The sequence below is a fragment of the Rana temporaria genome, chromosome 4 (assembly GCF_905171775.1).
Source record: "Rana temporaria chromosome 4, aRanTem1.1, whole genome shotgun sequence".
Lineage (NCBI taxonomy): Eukaryota > Metazoa > Chordata > Amphibia > Anura > Ranidae > Rana > Rana temporaria.
Window position 1 is genome coordinate 63,759,641 of NC_053492.1, and position 22,252 is coordinate 63,781,892.

The window sequence follows — 22,252 nt, forward strand, 5'->3', positions numbered from 1 at the left end:
CCGGCGGAATTCAAATTCCGCGGGTAGGGGGCGTGTAAAATTTAAATCGGGCGCGTCCCTGCGCCGAACGAACGGCACATGCGCCGTCCGTAAAATTTCCCAGCGTGCATTGCTCTAAATGACGTCGCTAGGACGTCATTGGTTTCGATTAAGTCCGGCCGTATTCCCAAACGAATTACGCAAACGACGTAAAAATTTCAAAACTCGGCCTGGGAACGACGGCCATACTTAACATAGGTTACGCCGCACATACCCCTCATATAGCAGGGGTAACTTTCCGCCGGAAAAAGCCGAACGCAAACGGCTGGGCGGTCATTCGTTTCTGAATCGGCGTAACTCCTCATTTGCATATTCCTCAGAGTGCAGAGTTCGGGGGTGCACTACAAAGAGGGTGCAGAGTTCAGCCTTTTTCCACAGCCACCTACCTCTGCATCCTACTTTCACCCCTCTTCAACTCTGACCTCTCTATGCAACCCCCCTTCCTTAAAGAAGAGTTCCACACAATTTTTCAACTTTACATTGATATTTTTTTTCCTATGGGTTACCTGTGTAGGAGAGTTTTCAATGGCGTTTCCGGTGTCTGCCACCCGCGGATATGGCCGTCATATCTGGCGGCGCACTGTCTCCTGGGAGCTATATGTTATAATGTTATAATTCCCAGGAGTCAAGCAAAAACCTCTTGTTGCCCGAGTGTACAGACACTCCTTACAAAAGAACCGCGGTTCTTTTGAAAGGCAAGAATGCGGTGACGTCATTGCGTACGACGAGCATGCACTCGTCACATTCGATGCCATCGCCGCCATCTTGCTGCACCCTACCTATGCCTAGGAAGCTCAACGGGGCAGGCACTTCCGCCGCCGCCGCCCATTGTGATGGCAACGTCGTAAGTGTACGGTGCTGCGAGCCGTACATACTGCGCATGCGCGAGAACGGGCGGTGCATGCTGGTCGCTCAGCTGCACCGAAACACGGAAGATAGTGCAAGGGCTACACATGCCCACAAGCAAAATGGAACAAGCCAGGGACAGAAGATTCTAAAATATCCGATTATTGGAAATCGTCAATCAAGCGGAGATCGAAGCGCTATACGTGAGTTCCACCAAATTCCAGCTGAAAAAAAAGCCCTGCCTGTACTAACATGCTAGTGTCCTTACCTCATCACACACACACACACACACACACACACACACAAGGGCCAATTAATGTAATGACAAATATTGGGTTGTGGATGGAGAGAAGAGCACCTAACCAGGGGCGGACTGACCATTTAGGCACTTGGGCACTTTCCGAGGGCCCCATGCCCCTAGGGGGCCCCATCAGGGTTGCCAGACTCAGTAAAACCAGGGACAGTATGTAAAAATCTGTGTTTTTTACATCTGTCCCTGAAATGTCCCTTACTGACATCCTTTTGGTCTAAAAATCCCAAGATTATAGCTGCCCCGCCTCTCCAGTATATTTCAGTGTGTGTATTCTGTGTGTGTATATTGTGTGTCTGTGTGTGAATACTGTGTATGTATACTGTATCTGTGTGTGTGTGTATACTGTGTGGCCTCATAATCTATTGCCCAGGGGCCCCATAATCTCCTATTGCTCGGGGGCCCCATAATCTCCTATTGCTCGGGGGCCCCATAATCTCCTATTGCCTGGGGGCCCCATAATTTCCTATTGCCCGGGCGCACCATAATCTCCTATTGCCCAGGGGCCCCATAATCTCCTATTGCTCTGGGGCCCCATAATCTCCTATTGCCCGGGGGCCCCATAATCTCCTATTGCCCGGGGGCACCATAATCTCCTATTGCCCAGGGGGCCCCATAATCTCCTATTGCCCAGGGGCCCCATAATCTCCTATTGCCCGGGGGCCCCATGAGTTGTCAGTCCGCCCCTGCACCTAACCCTCACTCACAAACACAGACATGATTGTAGAATGTTGATCTGGGGGCATCCCCATTCGCTTTGGTTACAACTGGAAAAAAAATCCTTCCCGATCCCCAATCAGATCACAAATTTATAAAGTATTCTTTTATCTCCCTGTGGATTAACTGTAAATTTTAGGTTTTGAAGATGCAGATTCTATTTAATTGATTTAATTTTAACTCTTGATTAAATTCAGTGGACCTGTGTCTTGTTTCACCGTGACAAAACTACAGTATGTATCCCTGGAAAAAAGGTAATACACTGCACCCAGGGCCCCAGAGCTGCGTGATAGACTGGCTATATAAGGTTTACCAGAGCATCATGTGTCAAACATTTGCCATTTATTCTTCATTTACTGTAATAAAATATTTTTTAACCTTTTTCTTTTGTTGCATCTCAGTGCTGCTGATCTTGTGCAGCCTCTTTACATTTGCATTTCCGGGCAACATGCACTTCCCCAATAGCTGCATAACATTTCTTGGGAAACTTGGACACAGCATTTTCGGGAAGTGCCTGAACAAGAACCTTCATGGCAGGAATACTAGGTATTATTTTAATTTAAGCTGACAATGACAGCAAGATGACTTTTGAAATCATATTACCACGTTAAAGATTATATTTTAGTGATTGAATTTACATATGCTTTAAAGTTACTGTCTTAAGCCTCGTACACGCGGCCGGGTTTCCCGACGGGAAAACTGCGAGGAGAGCTTTTGGCTGGGAATCCCAGCCGTGTGTATGTTCCTCCCAGTTTTTCCGACGGGAAAACTGCCAAAAACTGCCGGACAAAAAAAAGAGAACCTGCTCTCTTTTTTCCTGCCGAGATTCCCAGCTGACTTTTTCCTGGCAGTTTTGGGCAGTTTTTCTATGGGAAAAACTGGGATGGAGCATATACACATACACACAGAGGCCATTTAGTTTGCATGTGCAGCGATATATAAGTTTCTCACTCACTCACTCAGGATTCCTGACCAAAGCTCTAATCAGAGTTTTCCCGACTGGAAAACCTCTTGTGTGTACGAAGGAAAAGTTACAGAGCAGGTTCTCGGTTTTCCCCCCGGGATTTCCGATGGATCTTTTCCCATCGGGAATCCCGGTCGTGTGTACGAGGCATAAGAAGCTGGGAGTCCATTTAGGCTGAAAACCATAAGAACCTAAAAAACCGAAACCTAAAAAACGCACCACAACCATGTGCATTGCACACAATTGCAAGGTGTTTGTGGCGCTTCCCCATTTGCTTGAATAAGTTGCTGTCAGCAGGATCCTGATATGCTGTAGCTGCTGACTTTTAATATTTGAATATTCACCTGTCCAGGGAGCCCGCCTTGTCAGCAACCCAGCCGATTTTCGAATCGGCTGTTGAGTGCTGCCGCCATCATTCCTGGTAAGAGAACCCCAGTGAAGCCTTTCAATTTCACAGCTGGTTCCCTACTGTGCATGCGCAAAGCACACTGCACTTTCTAATTGGCCCGGCATTGGATGAAGGAGGAGGGGGGCCAAACTTCAGAGGGAAGTAGGGAAGGGGGACCCGTCAAAAACAGATCCCTGTTCCCCCCTCCCCCCCTGAAAGGTGCCAAATGTGGCACCGGAGCTGGGGAGGAAAAGGATAAGCAGAAGTGGAACTCTGCTTTAAGCTGGCCATAGATGGTTCAAATCTCACCCAGTTCAGCAGAAATTGGCCGAGATTAAAACCATGTATGGGCAGGCTAAATGTACCCAAGTTGGTCAATCGATCAACTTGGGGACAACCAACCTGCCATATTTTACATTTGCTTACTGCTAGTGAATGTTATAGCTTCTAGCAATAATCACTCTGTTCTCCCACTTGGAGAGCACAATGGCTTCACAGGAGGGATTTTCCTATCAGCACTACCTGTGTTGATGAAGCAATTGAGGAATTTCCTTTCCTGCAACCTGTGGTTGCAGGAAAGAAAATTCTGCCGTGTATGGCCGACCTTACAGGAACATACTGCTGTTAAGCAGACTTGTATTTTAAGTTTAAAATTACCAATAAATTCCTTTTTAATCACTAGTTTTATTATACAAATTTGTTTCCCTTACGACAAAACAGGAAAAGAAGAGGATGACCACCAATAAGGAGTATGGATACAATCACTAAAATGAAGAACATGCCTTTGCAAAGACTTAGGCCCCGTACAGACGACCGAACATGTCTGCTGAAACTGGTCCGCGGACCAGTTTCAGCAGACATGTTCGGTCGTCTGTACAGCCGAGCGGACAGGATTCCAGCGTACATTTGCCCGCCGGGCCTTTTTCGAGCGGGCAAATATTTCTAAACATGTTTAGAAACATGCCCGCTGGAATCCTGTCCGTCGGACATGTTCGGTCGTCTGTACAGACCTACCGTACATGTCCGAGCGGCCGCCATCCCTCGCATGCGTCGAATGACTTTGACGCATGCGTGGAAGCATTGAACTGCCAGGGCCGCGCACGTCGCCGCGTCATCGTCGCGGCGACGGCGCGGCCTCTTATCGAGTACGCACGTATTTCTGTATGATGGTGTGTACAGCCATCATACAGAAATCTCCGGGCAGACATGTGCGCTGAAAACGGTCCGGTGGACCGTTTTCATCGTACATGTTTGCCCGTCTGTACGAGGCCTTAAAGACTCAAACAGAAGACAGACAATTCTGGAGAAACACTATCCATGCGGTCACCAGCAATCAACATCAACTTGATGGCACTTATTAACCACTTCCCGACGGCCGTACGACTATATACGGCCGCAGGGTGGCTCTACTTCTCTGGGAGGCCGTGTTTTTACGGCCGCCCCTTTTCGCGTTCCCCGCGCGCGCTCCCGAGCGCGCAGCGGGGAACTGCTGTGCTGGCCGTGTCCCTTGGACACAGCCAGTCACAGATCGCCGTGAACGGCCAATCGGAGCGGCCGTTTCCTAGGCGATCTGTGCGGCCAATGAGAGATGATCTCATATGTTTACATATGAGATCATCTCTCATTCCCGGCTCTCGCAGACAGCGGTGCTGTCAGGGGAGAGAGGAGACGGATCTGTGTCTCTTGTACTTAGAGACACAGATCGGTCACCCCCCCCCCCCAGTCACCCCCCTTCCCCCACAGTTAGTAACACTATATAGGGAATACATTTAACCCCTTCCTCACCCCCTAGTGTTAACCCCTTCCCTGCCAGTCACATTTATACAGTAATTAGTGCATATTTATAGCACTGATTGCAGTATAAATGTGAATGGCGCCAAAAATGTGTCAAAAGTGTCCGATGTGTCCGCCATAACGTCGCAGTCCCAATAAAAATCGCAGATCGCCGCCATTTCTAGTAAAAAAAAAAAAATAATAATAATAATTCTGTCCCTTATTTTGTAGGCGCTATAACTTTTGCGCAAACCAGTCGCTTATTGCGATTTTTTTTTTTTTTACTAAAAATATGTAGAATACGTATCGGCCTAGACTGAGGATAAAAAAAAAACGTAAAAAAAAAAAATTGAGCTATTTATTATAGCAACAAGAAAAAATATTTTTTTTTTTTCAAAATTGTCGCTCTATTTTTGTTTATAGCGCAAAAAATAAAAACTGCAGAGGTGATCAAATACCACCAAAAGAAAGCTCTATTTATGGGGAAAAAAGGACGTTAATTTTGTTTGGGAGCCACGTCGCACGACCGCGCAATTGTCAGTTAAAGCGACGCAGTGCCGAATCGCAAAAAGTCCTCTGGTCAGGAAGGTGTTTAAGTGCCCAGTAAGGAAGTGGTTAATAATAATAATAACATTCATTAAGGACCTGACAAAAATTGTTGGGAGAATTCACCCCAAGAGGTACACAAATGCAATTTTTAAAAACACCATAGAGACTCCAAGGCCGCGTACAAACCGAAGAAAACGGACTGAAGTTCAGTTTCATCGGTCCAAACCGACCGTGTGTACGCCCCATCGGTCTGTTGTCCTTCGGTCCAAAAAAAGAGAACTTGCTTTAAAATCGAACCGATGGACGGCTGACGGATAGGTCAAAACCGATGGTTAGCACGCAAAAGCATTGGTTCAAAACCTGTGCATGCTCAGAATCAAGTCGACGCATGCTTGGAAGCATTGAACTTCGTTTTTTTCAGCACGTCGTGTGTTTTACGTCACCGTCATCAGTCAGCTTCAGCGGTGAACCGATGAAATCGGTCCGTCGGACCATTCTCATCGGATGGACTGATCATGTGTACGCGGCCTGACTCTCCCGCTAGATAAAAATCTGGATTTGGTCTTCAGGAAAAAAATCTATTAGATATCTGCTCAGATGTTCAACAACCAAGATGGTCAATGTGGTTGTGTAATAAGTGCATTGATACATTTATGTGCTCGTTATGGAACCACGACTATCATCCACGTGGATTTCAGACTGACCATCCTGGTGCATGGGTTCAACAATTGCAGATCACCTCTGTTCATAGTGGGACAATTTGACCAACACATTGGCTTCATTCTGCTGAACCCAAGTTTAAATGAAACAAGCTTTGAATATACATTTGTTTGTACACTGAATGGTGGTGTACCTGGTAGAACGTGTTCAGTTATGAAGGCAGGGTCTGGAAAGAAGGCCCCATCCCCAATCACATTGCGATCGTAAAGTCCAGGCCGCTCTGGGAAGCGAGTTTGCCGCACTCCGTGGTAATTTGTTGACTTTGGCTGAGTTTCATACAGCAGTTTCTTTGGGACTGAAAGGAAACAGAAGAAGAAAGAAATCATTAAAAGCCGTTTAAGTATCTAGTCCATAAAGTCCTAATCTTATGGACCATTAAGCTACAACAAAGTTTATTTTTGTTACATTAGATTAAATTCCATTTGTTAAACACCAAGAGTGCAACATCTGTCCAGTCATCCACAACTCATGTATATGGCATAAGAGCTACAAATAATACCAGTCACATATGTTACATCTATTACTCATAATTCTTCATTACAATCCTTTGATTAGATCTTGCTATATTGCCATATGCATGTCTCGACTTTTTAGTAATTAATTTGTTCTGATTGCCAAAACAAATCAAGTTGTACTTTGAATGACACAAGCTGAACTCCAGACAGCTAAATAAGCAGTTGAAATAAATATATAGAAGGAGTTTTACCTGCCAAAGAACTTGTATTTCTGTCCATGCAATTGTGACTTCTGAGTCATGCACAGCCAGTCAGACAGCATAGCCAGGTTGGTGGCCTAACTTTTTTTCTAATGCAGTTAGCCAATGCAGCTAGGCCACCCCTGGGAAATAAGTCAGCCTGTTGCTTTGTTTTGCAGCAACATTGCACATGTTCACTTTAAATGAGAAAATCCTGGTAAAATACAGTATATATGAATTGAGAGTTGAGTTGAGAGGTATCTTAATATAGCGCGGTCTTACCCCGAAGGGTACCGACGCGCATAGCAGAGTTCCTGGGAAAAGAGGACCCAGGAACCAAAAGCAGCACAGATCATATGATATGTGAATAGATCAGTGGCGGTGCATCCATAGAGGGCACAAGAGCACCGCCCCCTCTCGCTCCTGCACCGCCACTGAAAACAATACATAGATTCATGCATTGCATGAATCTGTGTATTGTCGCCGCTGCCGCCCACTATTCAGATGGCCGGCCCCCTGGCAAGCACCGGCCATCTGAATAACGGCAGCTGGTTGGCCTGTGGAAGTGTCTGATAGGCTTTCCGATTACAGCCTGAGGGCTGCATTCGGCTTCCAAATAGTTACCCAGGGGAAGCACGGGGTGTGCGTTCCCTGGTTAACACTGACACGCATCTCAGCCAATCAGGTTCACTGGATCTGGTTACCGGTAACCTGATTTGCTGAAGCGACATCGAGGGCGGGACTACATTGAGGATTCATGGAGGAGGATCCGAGGATGGCTGATCGAGAAAGGTAAGTGCCAGGCGGGGGGCAATCTGGTGGCATTTTAGGGGCAAAATGGTGGCAATTGATGGGCACAATGGTGACAATTGATGGGCACAGTGGCGACAATGGCATGGCACAGTGGCTGCGTTTGGCATGGCACAGTGGTAACAATTGATGGGCACAGAGGCATGGCACAGTGGCGACAATGGCATGGCACAGTAGTGACAATTGATGGCATGGCACAGTGGCAACAATTGATGGGCACAGTGGCGACAATTGATGGCACAGTGGCTGCGTTTGATGGCATGGCACAGTGGCGACAATTGATGGGCACAGTGGCTGCGTTTGATGGCATGGCACAGTGGTGACAATTTTATACTAAACCTCCACTGTGCAGCTCATTTTGCACACAGTGGCCCCCGATCCTGGTCTTCTGGGGTCCCTCTGCGGCTGTCTCGGCTCCTCCCCACAAGAACTAACTCCCTTCATGGGAGCTGGGTTAGTTCTTGCGGGCACGCTCCCGTGATACACCTGGCGGCTATAGCCGCCGACTGTATCACTCGGCCCCACCCCCCGGCGCGCCGCGTCATTGGATGTGATTGACAGCAAGGCGAGACAATGGCTGCGCTGCTATCAATCCATCCAATATAGCCAATCAACGGCTAGACTGAGTGATGAAGAGGATGTTCGGGGCGAGCGCAGCAGGTGAACGGGCTCAGGTAAGTAAAACGGGGGGCTGGGGGGGCCATAATTGCCATATAGGATGCATTAAGGTTAAAAAAAAAAACAGACCTTTACAGCCCCTTTAATGCAGCATAGAAAGATGACAAAGGTAAGTGACATATTAGGAGGATTTTTGTGGACGAGGGTAAAATTCCTCCAGTCCCTGTCTGGTAACACAATTGTCAACAGCACAGAAGTGAAGGTAAATCTCTCCAATGGAGCCACCGACAGCAGCGAAACCTCAACAAGAGTTCTAACCCTTTACTACTCTATCCAAAACTAGAAGCAACATTTTTGGCATGACGTTCATTTTAAATATGCCAACATTTTAAAAGGCACAAGCGTTTCATGTAGAAAGGAAAATTGGGAAACTGCTTAGTCTTTACTTTGCAGGCTCTTAACATAATTTTTTTTTTTTGAGAAATCAGATTTCCTTCCACAGTCTGTGTGGTTCTTGACCCCTTTTCCTTGGAAACGTCTGCCGCACCAGTTTATGGGGATGCCAGACAATGCTGCCTTTGTGTTCAGACTAAATAAACTCCTTTTGGTGATTACACAACCGGTTCCAAAAAGCAATTTGCTTTGACTCACATTGTGGTGTTTGGAGAGGGCACAATCCACAATGATGCTTTATAGAAACAATCAAGATCGTACAATTACTTGAATTGCCTGAACACAGTAAAAAAAAAAAAAGGTAATTTTATTTAAAAAAAAATTGAGAACGTAGATAATGGCAATTTATTTTTATCCTCATTTTCTTTCATTTCACGGTGGCTGAATCACCTAACTACAGCCACCAAAGTGCAGCCAATTTGCTTTGAATCACTACACAACCTATTTTATGCATAGGAATGATATGCATTACTGCCATGAAGTTTATTTAGCAAGTTATCCTTTGGGGGTAACAGGCGGTAACAGGGGTCACTGACTAGGCCTCGTTTGTCTAAGTGCCTGTAATAGGATCTAACCCAACTGTCTGTATCACACCACTCCAGCAAATTTAGTTCAGTCTTTAAATTTCCACATATCTTTTTCCATTGAAGGTTCATATTAGTTTTTATAAGAGATCACGTTCCGTTACGATTTTAGACTCTTTTTAGAGAAATCAGGCCCCATAGCCGATGCAGCAGGTTAGTCTGCTATCAGATCTTAAAACGAATAAACATCTCTTATTAGTGCAATGTCAAATCAATAGAGTAATGCCCTGTACACACGATCGGTCAATCCGATGAGAACGGTCTGATGGATTTTTCCATCAGTTAACCGATGAAGCTGACTCATGATCAGTCTTGCCTACACACCATCAGTTAAAAAACCGGTCGCGTCAGAACGCAGTGACGTAAAACACAACGACGTGCTGAAAAAAATGAAGTTCAATGCTTCCAAGCATGCGTCGACTTGATTCTGAGCATGCATGGATTTTTAACCTGGACATGCCTAGAAACAATTGTTTTTTTTTCAATCGGTAAGGTATCCATCGGTTAATTTTAAAACAAGTTTCACATTTTTAACCGATGGATGAATAACCGATGGGGCCTACACACGATCGGTTTGGTCTGATGAAAACGGTCCATCAGACCGTTTTCATCGGATTGACCGATCGTGTGTACACGGCATAAGCCAACATTTTGGGGTCATAAGGGTCTCTTCCAAAAGATGATATAGGGTCGCTGTCGCCTTGAGGCAGGAACCCTTCATGGCCTTGAAACGTAATGTCTCATTTAACTGTGGTTTACGCAGCGCCATCTGGTACAGTCACTACGACCACCCATCTGTTACCAAGGTCAAACAGAAAGAAGTGTAGGCCTCATCTTCTAATTAAAGGTTATCAGATCATAGCTTGATGGATGGGCTTGAGTATTATGGTGTCTGAAGAAAAAAATTTTATTCTTGTTAAATATAGCTGTCCATAGATGGATCAAAATTTGACCGGGGCAGCAGGAACTGGTCAAATTTTGATCCATCTACGGCATTATTCCCATTCAACAGAGGTCTAACAATGTTGGTAAATGTTAATTTGATCAGCAGCTGTAGCACTCTCAGTATACTCTGACAGTAGAGGAGTTTACGCTATCAGTATACAGTAACACAGAGGGGAGGATACTCCATCCACCTTGCTTGCGTTGCGTAGATGAGGGAATCCATTTGTTGTTGTTTTTTTAGTCAACCCACTGGCGACCCATCTACTCTCTCTCTATTCAAGCTGTAGTCCTTCAAGCTTTGCTAGAATTCAAACAAAAATTCTCAATACATTAGATAACTTCATGAATATTGTTCGAAAGTACCTCAAAATTAAGTTTTTCTTTTTAAATGCAGTGAATGGACTTTCTCGAAAGAAAACCACATTCACTGGTTTTTGTTTGTTTATTGGGGAAAACATTCAAGCCTTCAAATTTTCTCAGGTTGAAAATGAACCTTGACTTGACCCCACTAGTGATTAGAAAATCAAACAACTTTACTAAAAATAAAATTTTTTCAACAAGTGTATGGCCAGTTTTAACGTAGACTTTGAATCACAAAGCAAGATCTGCATATTTCTTAGCCCCCATCTCTGAAAAAAAAATGCCAATTAAAAGTAAAAAAAAAAATTGTGGAGCTCAGGAGTGCATTCTCCCAGGATTTGGGTTACTGAGCTTTCCAGGAGTTAAGGAGAGGCCCAGTAATGCCTACAGGAAAATTGTATTAGCTTTTTTGGGGGGGGGGTGGGGGAGTGCTATGAAATAAGTAGACCTTGGGCCAGATTCTCAGTCAGCGGCGTATCTTTGCCCGGGCGTAACGTATCCGATTTACGTTACGCCTCCGCAACTTAGACGGGCAAGTGCTGTATTCTCAAAGCACTTGCTCCGTAAGTTGCGGCGGCGTAGCGTAAATCGGCCAGCGTAAGCCCGCCTAATTCAAATTTGGATCAGGGGGGCGTGTTTTATGTAAAACTACTGTGACCCGATGTGATTGACGTTTTTGCGGAACAGCTCATGCGCCGTCCGTGGAATTTCCCAGTGTGCATTGCTCCAAAGTACGCCGCAAGGACATCATTGGTTTCGACGTGAACGTATTGACGTCCAGCCCCATTCACGGACGACTTACGCAAACGACGTAACTTTTTCAAATTTTGACGCGGGAACGACGGCCATACTTAACATTGGTACGCCGCACTTATGCCTCAAATAGCAGGGGCAACTATACGCCGGGAAAAGCCTAATGTAAACGTTGTAACTTTACTGCGTCGGCCGCTCGTACGTTCGGGAATTCGCGTATCTAGCTAATTTGCATACTCAACGCGGAATTCGACGGAAGCGCCACCTAGCCGTCGAAAAAAAATGCAATTAAGATCCGACGGCGTAAGAGACTTACGCCTGTCGGATCTAATGGATATCTATGCGTAACTGATTCTAAGAATCAGGCGCATAGATACGACGGGTCGGATTAGGACTTACGACGGCGTACATGGCGCTGCGCCGTCGTAAGTCCTTTCAGAATCTGGCCCCTTGTGTTTTTATTCAAGGCTTACTTTTAAAAGTGATTTCTGCTGTACCAGGGGAGCCAGGAGGGATGGGTGCAACATCTGCCAACAGGGCCACTGATAAGGCAGTACAGCCAGCCCTCCTGTACTGGGCCCAGGTCTTTTTAGTTCAAAGGGGGGGGGGGTTGCCTTATTGCTGACATGTGTGACACTTTTGCAATGGTGCTAGCTTCTACTTTTATTTTCTTCTTCTGGCTGCATTGCTGGAGGATTGATTCTAGTAATCTGCGCCCCCTTCCTCCTGCTCTCTGGGACCCATGTGTGCCTCTTTTCCCCACAGTGCTGCTGTTTTTCCTCTTCTCCTTTCCTGCTGGGAGCTGCTGAGGGCACAAATTTGGTAAGAATGGAAGTTGGGATCATCATCTAAACTGACCCGACTTGTGGCATGTGACTTGTGTTCTTAAGATCTTGGGAGGGACCCCACACCATTTTTTTTCCCAATTTTGGTGCGGGGTTCTCCCTCAAGAGCCATACTAGATTGAAAGAGCTTGGTATGGATCTGGGGGAGGTTGGCCCATGCCAATTTTATTTATTTTTTTCTGATACATTCAGCTTAAGGTTTCCTCCATACCAGAAGCAGCGGAATTGTTTTAAAGAGCAAGGAAGGACACTGCTCCAGGTGAGTAGGTCCAGGTGTGGTTAGGTAGGGTGGGACTCCTCATGCGGGTGCAGGCCTCGGCTCGCCTACCGTAATCAGCCAAAATGAAGAAAATGGCTGCATATTAAATTATTAAAAATGTTATATTCAATTTAAAAATTAATGACACACATCACAGGTACATCAGCTGGTAACAGAGGTTGACGCATTTCACACAACTGTGCTTACTTACGAGTAAGCACAGTTAGTTGTGTAAAACGCGTCAACCACTGTTACCAGATGATGTACCTGTGATGTGTGTCATGCATTTTTAATATCACTCAATAAATTGACTTTCGTTATGTTGGTGAGCAGCTATTTTCTCGATTTTAAAGAAATTGTTTTGATTGGCCAAAGGGCAAGTTGTAATCATCTTAGAGTCAGATCAAAGTCGATCCCATTCATTGAAGTCGTATGGAAGTTGGACACGAAGTCGCAAGGCAAAGTTGGATCAGAAGTCATATGACTTTCGTGTCGGATCAGTGTGAACATAGCCTGAGGCTGTAGAGAAAGGGACTGATGAATCTATGTCCTCAGTCACTTTCGGCCAGGGGGGCCCTGCCAGGTAGGCTGTATGGGGCCCCCGTGACTTCTAACAGCTGCCCTGCAGAGAACATCTTGTATTGATTAAGAAAAATACAAGGTGCTCTCTGAATGACACCCATACCAAGCAGACGACTCCCTATGCTTACTATTCTGCAGAGCAGGCACTCGAGAAAGGGTAAAAGGTAGTGAGAATCACTGTAGTAGTGGCAGCTACTATAGTAATCCTCCATTTCCACAGGGACTGCTCAGGAATAGAATATGAATACTTAATTTGGTACAAGTTGGACCAATGTCACTATGTAAAAAATAAACATACCTGGAATTCATCGTTAATTATAAATGCAATAATATAAAGGTTGGATAAAAAGCTTTGTGCAGTATAACAATCTTGATACAGTAGTTAAAATGTTAATATACATCAGGCTGAAAAGAGAGACAACCGAGGAGGAAATTTGGACAGAGGCATTAGGTTTCAAAAGACGGACAGTACCTCCAAATGAAGGACATTCGGGAACTACGGGCAACATAGAGCATTTTTAGATCTGATGTCCCATATGTGGTTCCACTGTATTATCATGTGCAACTTGTGTGGTCTTTGCATCCCTCTTCCCACCACAGAAAACAACAATGTGCACCCCTGTTTCTTCCTTTCATATGTGATAAACTTCTTACGATGGCATGATTATACCGGCACCATACCGCAGACCACCAACAGAGCTGCTTGTTAGATATGGTATAAAAACCACCCAAATGTCTCACCAAGGCTCTGCTAGCTGGAGTCTCATTAAGCTGTGGTAGCATAAACAAGGCGCTGACAAACAACTCCACTGCATGCAACGTACACAAATGTCTGGGAAAAGGTCCATGCTACAGTATATAAAAATAGTATATTCCTGCTTATAAACACTTCTTGTTCTCCAGCTTTTAAAAAATGAACCAATGTCACATATGTTGAACATTACAAAGGCGGAGAGGAAGCCAGCCTTTGCTTACCATAATTGAAGCGTGTAGAGTGCACTTTCAGGAAAGCCATTTTTTCATCAGAATAATGAGTAACCCCTAACTTGTTTTGCAAATTATTTAAAGGGCCCCCCAGTATACTTTGCAAAACTAAAGATGCCCCAGTGTTGGTTCTTGATTCGGTTGGTTTTTGAGGTAGGAACCACAATGGGGTCAATTCACTAAAGGTTACCGCATGCGTTACGAAGGTCGCGTGACCCATTTTTTCAAAAATATTGCATAAGATAATAAAAGTGTCAATTCACCAAAGTAAAATATCAAATGTGAGGTAAATAGCTCCCATTTATTAAAATAGTGAGATAGTTGGGGAAATTACTGCGCTAGACCAATGTAAGTGAAGCACTAAATTTAACAAAGTCCATAATATATGTGAAAAAGTGAAGCGCTAAATTTTATAAAACAATGTGACAGTGTTACATTGAAAATATTTGTATGTAAGCATCTGATATGTGGACACAATAACCATGTGTACAAAAATTCAAGTGGAGGTATAGTCCAAGAAAAGTGAATAACCAAATAGGAACACTAATATGGTTTATTTTCTCTAGGTGAATGTCCACCAAGTAGTTGACTTCTGTAATGCCGCGTACACACGATCATTTTTCAGCATGAAAAAAAAAACGTAGTTTTTCAGCATGTTGATAAAACAAAGTTTTTCCAACTTCATTAAAACGACGTTGCCCACACACCATCGTTTTAGAAAAATACAAAATAACAATTAGAGGAACTTCTGCACTGACCAGTAGGTTAAAAGCATACAATGTATCAGTGTGAAAATGTTCTCCTCTGAGCTCAGGAATGAGAAGGAGATCGTTTTGTGAATGAAATCCCCCTTGAATGTTTTCATAGTTTCACAATATTGCTATGTGCCTTCTGGTGCAGTGTTTGCCTGCAACAAAAAAAAAACAAATTGGGAAAAAAAACAACGCCAAAAATAACACAAACTTTAAGTGCTAAATATCGCAAAACATAAATGTTTAACGCATTTGGTAAATAACGCATGTTTTTTTTTGTGAATTTACTACTTTTGAGATAAATACTGCATGAGTTATTTTAACTCAACATTTTTATTTATCTCTTAGTAAATTAACCCCTTTGTGCTTTAAAAGGGTCCTGAAATTTAACATGTTATCTTTTAATCACGTTGTGCACAGTAAGGCCGCGTACACACGATCGGTTAAACCGGTGAGAACGGTCTGATGGACCGTTTTCATTGGACCAAACCGATCGTGTGTGGGCCCCATCGGTTATTTAGCCATAGGTTAAAAAAAAAAGCAATCTTGTTTTAAATTTAACCGATGGATACCTAACCGATAGAAAAAAAACGACCGTTTGTAGGCACGTCTATCGGTTAAAAATCCACGCATGCTCAGAATCAAGTGGATGCATGCTTGGAAGCATTGAACTTCGTTTTTTTCAGCACGTTGTTGTGTTTTACGTCACCGCGTTCTGACACGATCATTTTTTTAACCGATGGTGTGTAGGCACGACTGACCATCAGTCCGCTTCATCGGTTAACCAATGAAAACGGTCCATCAGACCGTTTTCATCGGATGGACGGATCGTGTGTACAGGGCTTAAGACTTTTTTTTTATATGTGCCGAAAAGTTCATATTCAGACATATTTATTTTCTTGGAAACAGCTAATATAAATTTGGGCTGAGAAAAAAGCCTACAACATCCAGTTCAAAAGTCGAAACTGGGGGTCAGGAGCCAGTCAGAGTGGTTCCTAAACATGCGATCACCATGGCATGTAATCACATGAGGTTTTTTAGTACACAAACAGGGCTCTAGTCCTGCGGGAACGTAGTTCCTGCACTTTTTTCACAGCAGGAACGCAGTTCCCTTTGCAGGACTAGAGCAGCCGAGCCGCCTGAGCCAATCCTTCACTAAGCGGGGATGCCCAGCTCGAGTCACTGTCAGAGGCAGGCGAACCTTAGTAATATGGATATGGATTCATCGGGTAGTGTGCGGATATTCCGTCACTTCCTCAATGCCACAATGTCTCCTGGGAGCTTTTGTCATTGTTCCCAGGAGACATTCCGGAGGTCTGCCGCGAGTTATCGCGGGATTTAGAAAGAACTTGCTTAAAAAAACATGCGGTTTAGTAATTATGCATATGAGCGTATCATTTTTTTTTTTGGTGGGGGAGTGGATCTTGGGTGGGAGTTCCCACACTTTTTTCCCCAGGAATTGACTCCTGTACACAAACCTCTGCAGTCTCCAGCTGTCACAGTTATTAGACCTCATGCACATTGACGCTTATCAGCTCATGTGTGCTGAGCTATAAAATCCCCAGATCTTGGAAACCACACATGCCACATACAGCCGCCAATACAAGTGCATGGCTGTATGTGCCTATGCTTAGGAAACACGAGAAGTATGTCACCAGCACACCATGGATCTCCAGAATGGGTGCAAAGTTTTATTCAGAGATCATATGGTAGTTAGCTGGGGGTCATGTAACTAGTTATGTGACCACCGTCTAACTATGACGTTATTGCTGAAAAAAGCTTTGGACCCATTCTGGAGATCCTGGGTGTGCTGGTGACATACTTCTTGCTTTGAATGTCTTTGATTTCCAGACGTTGGTTGCTGGAGCTCCCACTTACCTTTACAGGAACATGTGCATTGGAAATATTGGTTTAAACTTGTGCTTGGGAAAAGGCTGATGGCTTTTGTTGCAAACTCGCCTCACAGAAGTAGCTAAAGTTGCAGACTCGGATCTACCCTGGTTCACATCATTCCTGGAAAATCGATCCCAGACAGTGAAACTAGGACCCTTCACTTCAGAAGCATGTACCATTTCATTCGGAGTCCCTCAAGGATCACCCCTGTCGCCTGTACTATTCAACATCTATCTCCGCCCACTCCTCAAAATTATCAGTAACCAGGACCTACGCTACCATTCCTACACTGAGGACACTCAACTTTACTTTTGCATCAGCATATAATCTATATACATGAGGTCTTCTTTACTGCAGTGATGCCCCTTACACCATCCAATTCTGAAATATTATATATAATATTTTAATGTGTGAATTATCCATTGTGGTCCTTTATTTTTGACAATCAAACTGTTCAGAGTCTTGCCACAGGTTGACTGGAAGATTAGGCTACAGATACCAACGGCAGGTAAATACAAATTCCATCTGCCGAAGATGGGCTTATTGAGTAAAAGAAGAACAATCAGCTATGGTGATGTACAAAAGCCAAGACAACCAGATGACGTCATTTGTGTGACGAAACGCGCGTCGGGAGAAGGAGACATGCTGACGTTATCACATGACAGTCCGAGCGGACGGGCATTCGCTTTGCCGGCCGGCTTTATTTTACATGCTGATCTTGCGATCGTTTTCTTGTAAGTGTTTTTTATCTCATTAAATTTGATACTACTTTTATGGTATTTCACTATTGTCCCTATTATTTTCTCGGTATTCCATCTGCCTGGGAACATCCGTGTCTTGAGTATTCATTGATTGCCTTCATTAGCGAGTGCTGCAGCTTATGTTAAAGGCCCGGGCTGGGGTTTACAGCCGCAAGCTATCCCTTGCTTGACATCTGGTAAGCCTGCATTCCTGTTGTTGTGTTCACTTTTGGTGGTGGTTTTCTTCATTTTTGAACTCCAGGAAGATTTTGCACTGATTGTGTTTTCTTGGACTTCATTGAACTTATTTTCAAACACAATTGTTATAGTTTCATTTATATGTTTTATATTACCACTTTTATTACCACTTGTTGTTTATCACCACTTGTTGTAGTACCGTAATTTGTTTATATACTTATTCACAGCGAAACTACATTTTTTCTATTGTATATTTTGTGTGTATATCACTTTTTAGTTGCTACTTTTTGTAATTGTTCACTTAGCGCGGTATTTTATTGCTTTTATAATTTCAGATTAAAAAATGCGAATTGCTAATGGTCACCTAAAATCCTAAAGAAAAAAATGGATGACTTAAATTACAACATAGATAAAAAGAAACTATAGTAGGTTTAAAAAGGGGGAGACCGACAGACAGTAAGGTCACCAGGAATCAAATATAACTTGTTAGCACCTAATAAGAAGGCTCCATGCAAACTGGACTTAAAAAAACGTCTGACCTCTTGGCAGTAAAAAATGCTCACATAAAGCATTTTTGTACAAAGTTTAGAGGAGTTTAGGAGAGTTTTGTGTTTTTTCTGCCAGTAAGCTCCAATTAGAAACACGAACCAGAAGATTTTTTTCCTGTCTCTAAACGTTGAGCGCAACATATGCCTGTAATCATCCTAATGTGCATGCCCCCATTTTACTTATCTGACCCCCGAACTTCCGTGGGCTCGTTCCCGTGCCGCTTTCCAAGCGTCTCGTCAGCTGTTCATTGGTTAGATCAGGGGTCTCCAAACTGCGGCCCGTGGGCCAGATGTGGCCCTTTGCTAGCCTTTATCCGGCCCTTGGGGCACTATTCCTCCCACTGACACCAACAATGGGGCACTATATCCTCCACTGATACCAATGATGGGACACTATTCCTCCTACTAATAGGGGGAATACTCCTCCTCCTATGAGACCACCAACCCTGAGGCCATATTTATTCTCACTGATGCCAGGCCCGTGACATTTTCTGCCCCTGCTGGCTACAATCCGGCCCTCCTAACGTCTGAAGGACAATAACGTGGCCCTTTGTTTGAAAAGTTTGGAGACCCCTGGGTTAGATTGATAGCAGCGCAGCCATTGGCTCCCGCTGCTGTCAATCAAACCAATGATGCAGCGCGTCGGGGGCGGGGCCGAGTGATACAGTCAGTGTCTATGGCCGCCGACTGTATTATGGGAGCGCGCCCGCAAGCTAACCCCCTTGGGAGACAGCTTCCCATAAGGGGGTTAGCTGATTCGGGGAGGAGCCGAGACAGACCCCAGAAGACGTGGATTGGGGCCACAAAACGAGCTGCACAATGGAGGTAATATGATATGTTTGTTATTTAAAAAAAGAACCTTTACAACCCCTTTAAAAACACGTCTGATCTCTTGGCAGTAAAAAACGCTTGCATAAAGCATTTTTTGTACAAAGTTTAGACGAGTTTAGGAGAGTTTTACGTTTTTTTCTGCCAGTAAGCTCCAATTTAGAAACGCGAACCAGAAGGTTTTTTTCCTGCCTCTAAATGTTGTGCGCAAAATATGCCTGTAATCATCCCAATGTGCATGAACACATAAGATAACATTGAGCTGCTTCTACAGGCAGAACACAAAACTCATGTAGCAGCAATGTTTTTTAAGCCAGTGTGCATGGAGCCGAACAGTCGTCTTATCAGGAGCCTTGACTCAAGAATTACCCTCTTTCCTCCCAGTTCCCCATGAAATAATACATCACTGTCAGCGAACTATTAGTATGTTTTAAAAATCCTCAGATCACACTTTTGCTAATTTTTCATGGCCAGCAGTTGATAATCAGGATGCCTGTCATGGCTTTGTCTGGCCATCATGTTAGACTAATAATCAATGGAAACACTGAGTGACTGGCTTTGTAGTGGGAGAATAAGGTTTCCTAATATGGAACCCTTGCCCCCAGATACCATTTTAAACTCTTGACATTTTAATTGGAAGTTCATAAAGCTAAGCTTTGCCATTTTCAACATGTTGACATTTGATTTTGCATAGGATGGATTTATACATTGCATAGTTACATGGAGAGGCCAATTTGTAACTTAACCTAAAGTAAGCCCTCACCCATTTTTACTTTTTTATTGCATTGTTGTTTTCTACCACCTCCTCCCACCCACTGCTCGCCGTTTTTTGAGGGGATACCCTTTTCTGCTGAGAACAGACTGCACCACCAGCCTGTGCCTCCCCATCTGAAACCTTCTGGGATTCCCCACATCATGTGTCCCAGAAGGCTTTGGGCTACGTAGAACACATGCATGTGCAGTGGAGCATCAGGTGGCCGGCTCCTAAGACCCAGAAGAGACAGCTGGAATGATGATATCAGCAAAGATAATGATGATGGTACAGGACCCAAAATGCAATGGCCTGGATTCAAGAAGCAATTGCGCCTGTGTAACCATAGGTTACACAGCGCAATTGCTTACTTGCCCCGGCGTAACGAATGCTCCTGATTCAGGAACCTCGTTACGCCGACTGCAGCCGAAGATATGCGCGGCATAAGGCTCTTATGCCCGCATATCTTAGGCTGCATTCTTGTGATGGCCGCTAGGTGGCGTTCCCGTTGTGCTCAGCGTATAGTATGCAAATTGCATACTAACACCGATTCACAACGTTGCGCGAGCCCTGCGTACGCAATTTACGTTGTTTCCGTACGGCGTTTTTTGCGTAAGGCTGCCCCTGCTATTAGCAGGGGCAGCCAATGTTACGTATACCCATCGTTCCCGCGTCGCGAAATTTGAAATTTACGTAGTTTGCGTAAGTGAATCGTGAATGGCGCTGGACGCCATTCACGTTCACTTTGAAGCAAATGACAACGTCATTTGCCGCAATGCACGTCAGGAAAGTTTCCCGACGGAGCATGCGCTCTACGATCGGTGCGGGAACGCGCCTAATTTAAATGATTCCCGCCCCCTTTGGGATCATTTAAATTGCGCGCGCTTACGCCAGGCATTTTGCCGGCGCGCCCGTGCAATTTACGGAGCTTCTGCTCCGTGAATCGAGGGCAGCGCAAAAAAATTGCGGGGGTGTAGGGCAGTAACGTCGCCCTGCGCCTCCGTAAAAAAAGCGCAATTGTTACTGAATCCGGGCCAATGTCTTTTGGTGGATTATAGCAGCAGGACAGCACTGGAATTGCTGGTCAGGTGATTATGTTATTTCAGCTTTACCCAGCAGACAAAGGTAACCCAAGGGGAAAGAGGGAAAGTACGGTTGAGAGTTCCTCTTTAAAACTGTACGTATAGCCAAAAGTGTCTTTATAGTTTTGCATAAAATAGTAAATGATCAGTTCTTTTTCTTTTTTTAATTTTTCTGTTCACTGTACACCGCTAGGGAGATTTCCATTTGCTTCCTGGCCTGAAGACACAACACAAATTGAGTGGACAGAAAGTGTGTAAAGTGAGATTAAAGCCTCTCTTAAATATTGGTCACAGAAGCAGGTGTTCGCACTGGAAAATTTCCCATCGTCTTATTGCATTGACCACTGTAACATTTTGGATTTCCCACTACCGTTTGTGGTGGTGATGATGGTTATAAATTTGGGTATAGATACATTTTAGGTTAGAAAAGTTCTGTGTTGCCCCATAGCCACCAATCAATGTTGCAATGTCCCTCCAGCTGTCATTTTTCAATGCACAGTTGAGTCTGATTGGCGGTCATGGGCAACAAAGAACCAAACTGGTAGTTTTTCAGTGTGGAAAAGTGTCAAAACCTCTGTCAGGTTTATTTTACTGTATGTGACATTCCCTCACACTTGTCCTGATGATGAAAAAACTGTGCGCCAGTATGACAGTAGGTGAGAAGCGATCTTTTTAGTGGGGACACAGAAAGCAACAATAATCTGACCTAGGTTCTAACTCCATCACAATCCATCTAAAGTATGTAGAGTTGAGCTTTAAAGTGTTACTAAACCCACAACAGTAAATCAGTCTATATATCCAGTAAAGCATGCTTGTTATTCTCACTGAGGAACTTAAAGGGTCACTAAAGGAAAACATTTTTTTTGCTGAAATGACTGTTTATAGAGACATAAAAGTTAACTGATTCCTTTTAAAAATGATTAAAAATAGATTAAATTCAATCATATAATGTGCCTCTAGTTTCACTTTCGGTTTTAAACTGGTTCCATGTTTATGTGAAGTAAAGAGACTCACAGAACAAAAACAAACAAATCCAGGGCAGTGTTTTGTTTTTAAAATGAATCTGATTGGTTCTGAGGAGTTTTAGACACACAGTAATGACAGCTTAGACCACCGTGAAAAGCTCCCAGTACCATGGTTATAAGGAGCCAGACAACCAGGAAGTGTGGAGATCAAAGCAGAATTACAGCAACTTCAAAGCAAAAACAAACAATGAGGACATGAAACCAGTACTGCAGTAAAGTTAAGGAAGCTATTTAGCTAAAAA

General features: G+C 44.1%; 1 protein-coding gene across 1 annotated transcript in view; it reads right to left on the reverse strand.

Moving 5' to 3' along the window:
* LOC120936263 (protein eva-1 homolog C-like) overlaps nucleotides 1–22,252 on the reverse strand; it is a 583,492-nt gene that overhangs the window by 25,551 nt on the left and 535,689 nt on the right. Inside the window, exon 6 of the mRNA XM_040348487.1 lies at nucleotides 6,440–6,601. Within this exon, the coding sequence (XP_040204421.1) occupies nucleotides 6,440–6,601 (162 nt within the window). The remainder of the gene's footprint in view (nucleotides 1–6,439; nucleotides 6,602–22,252) is intronic.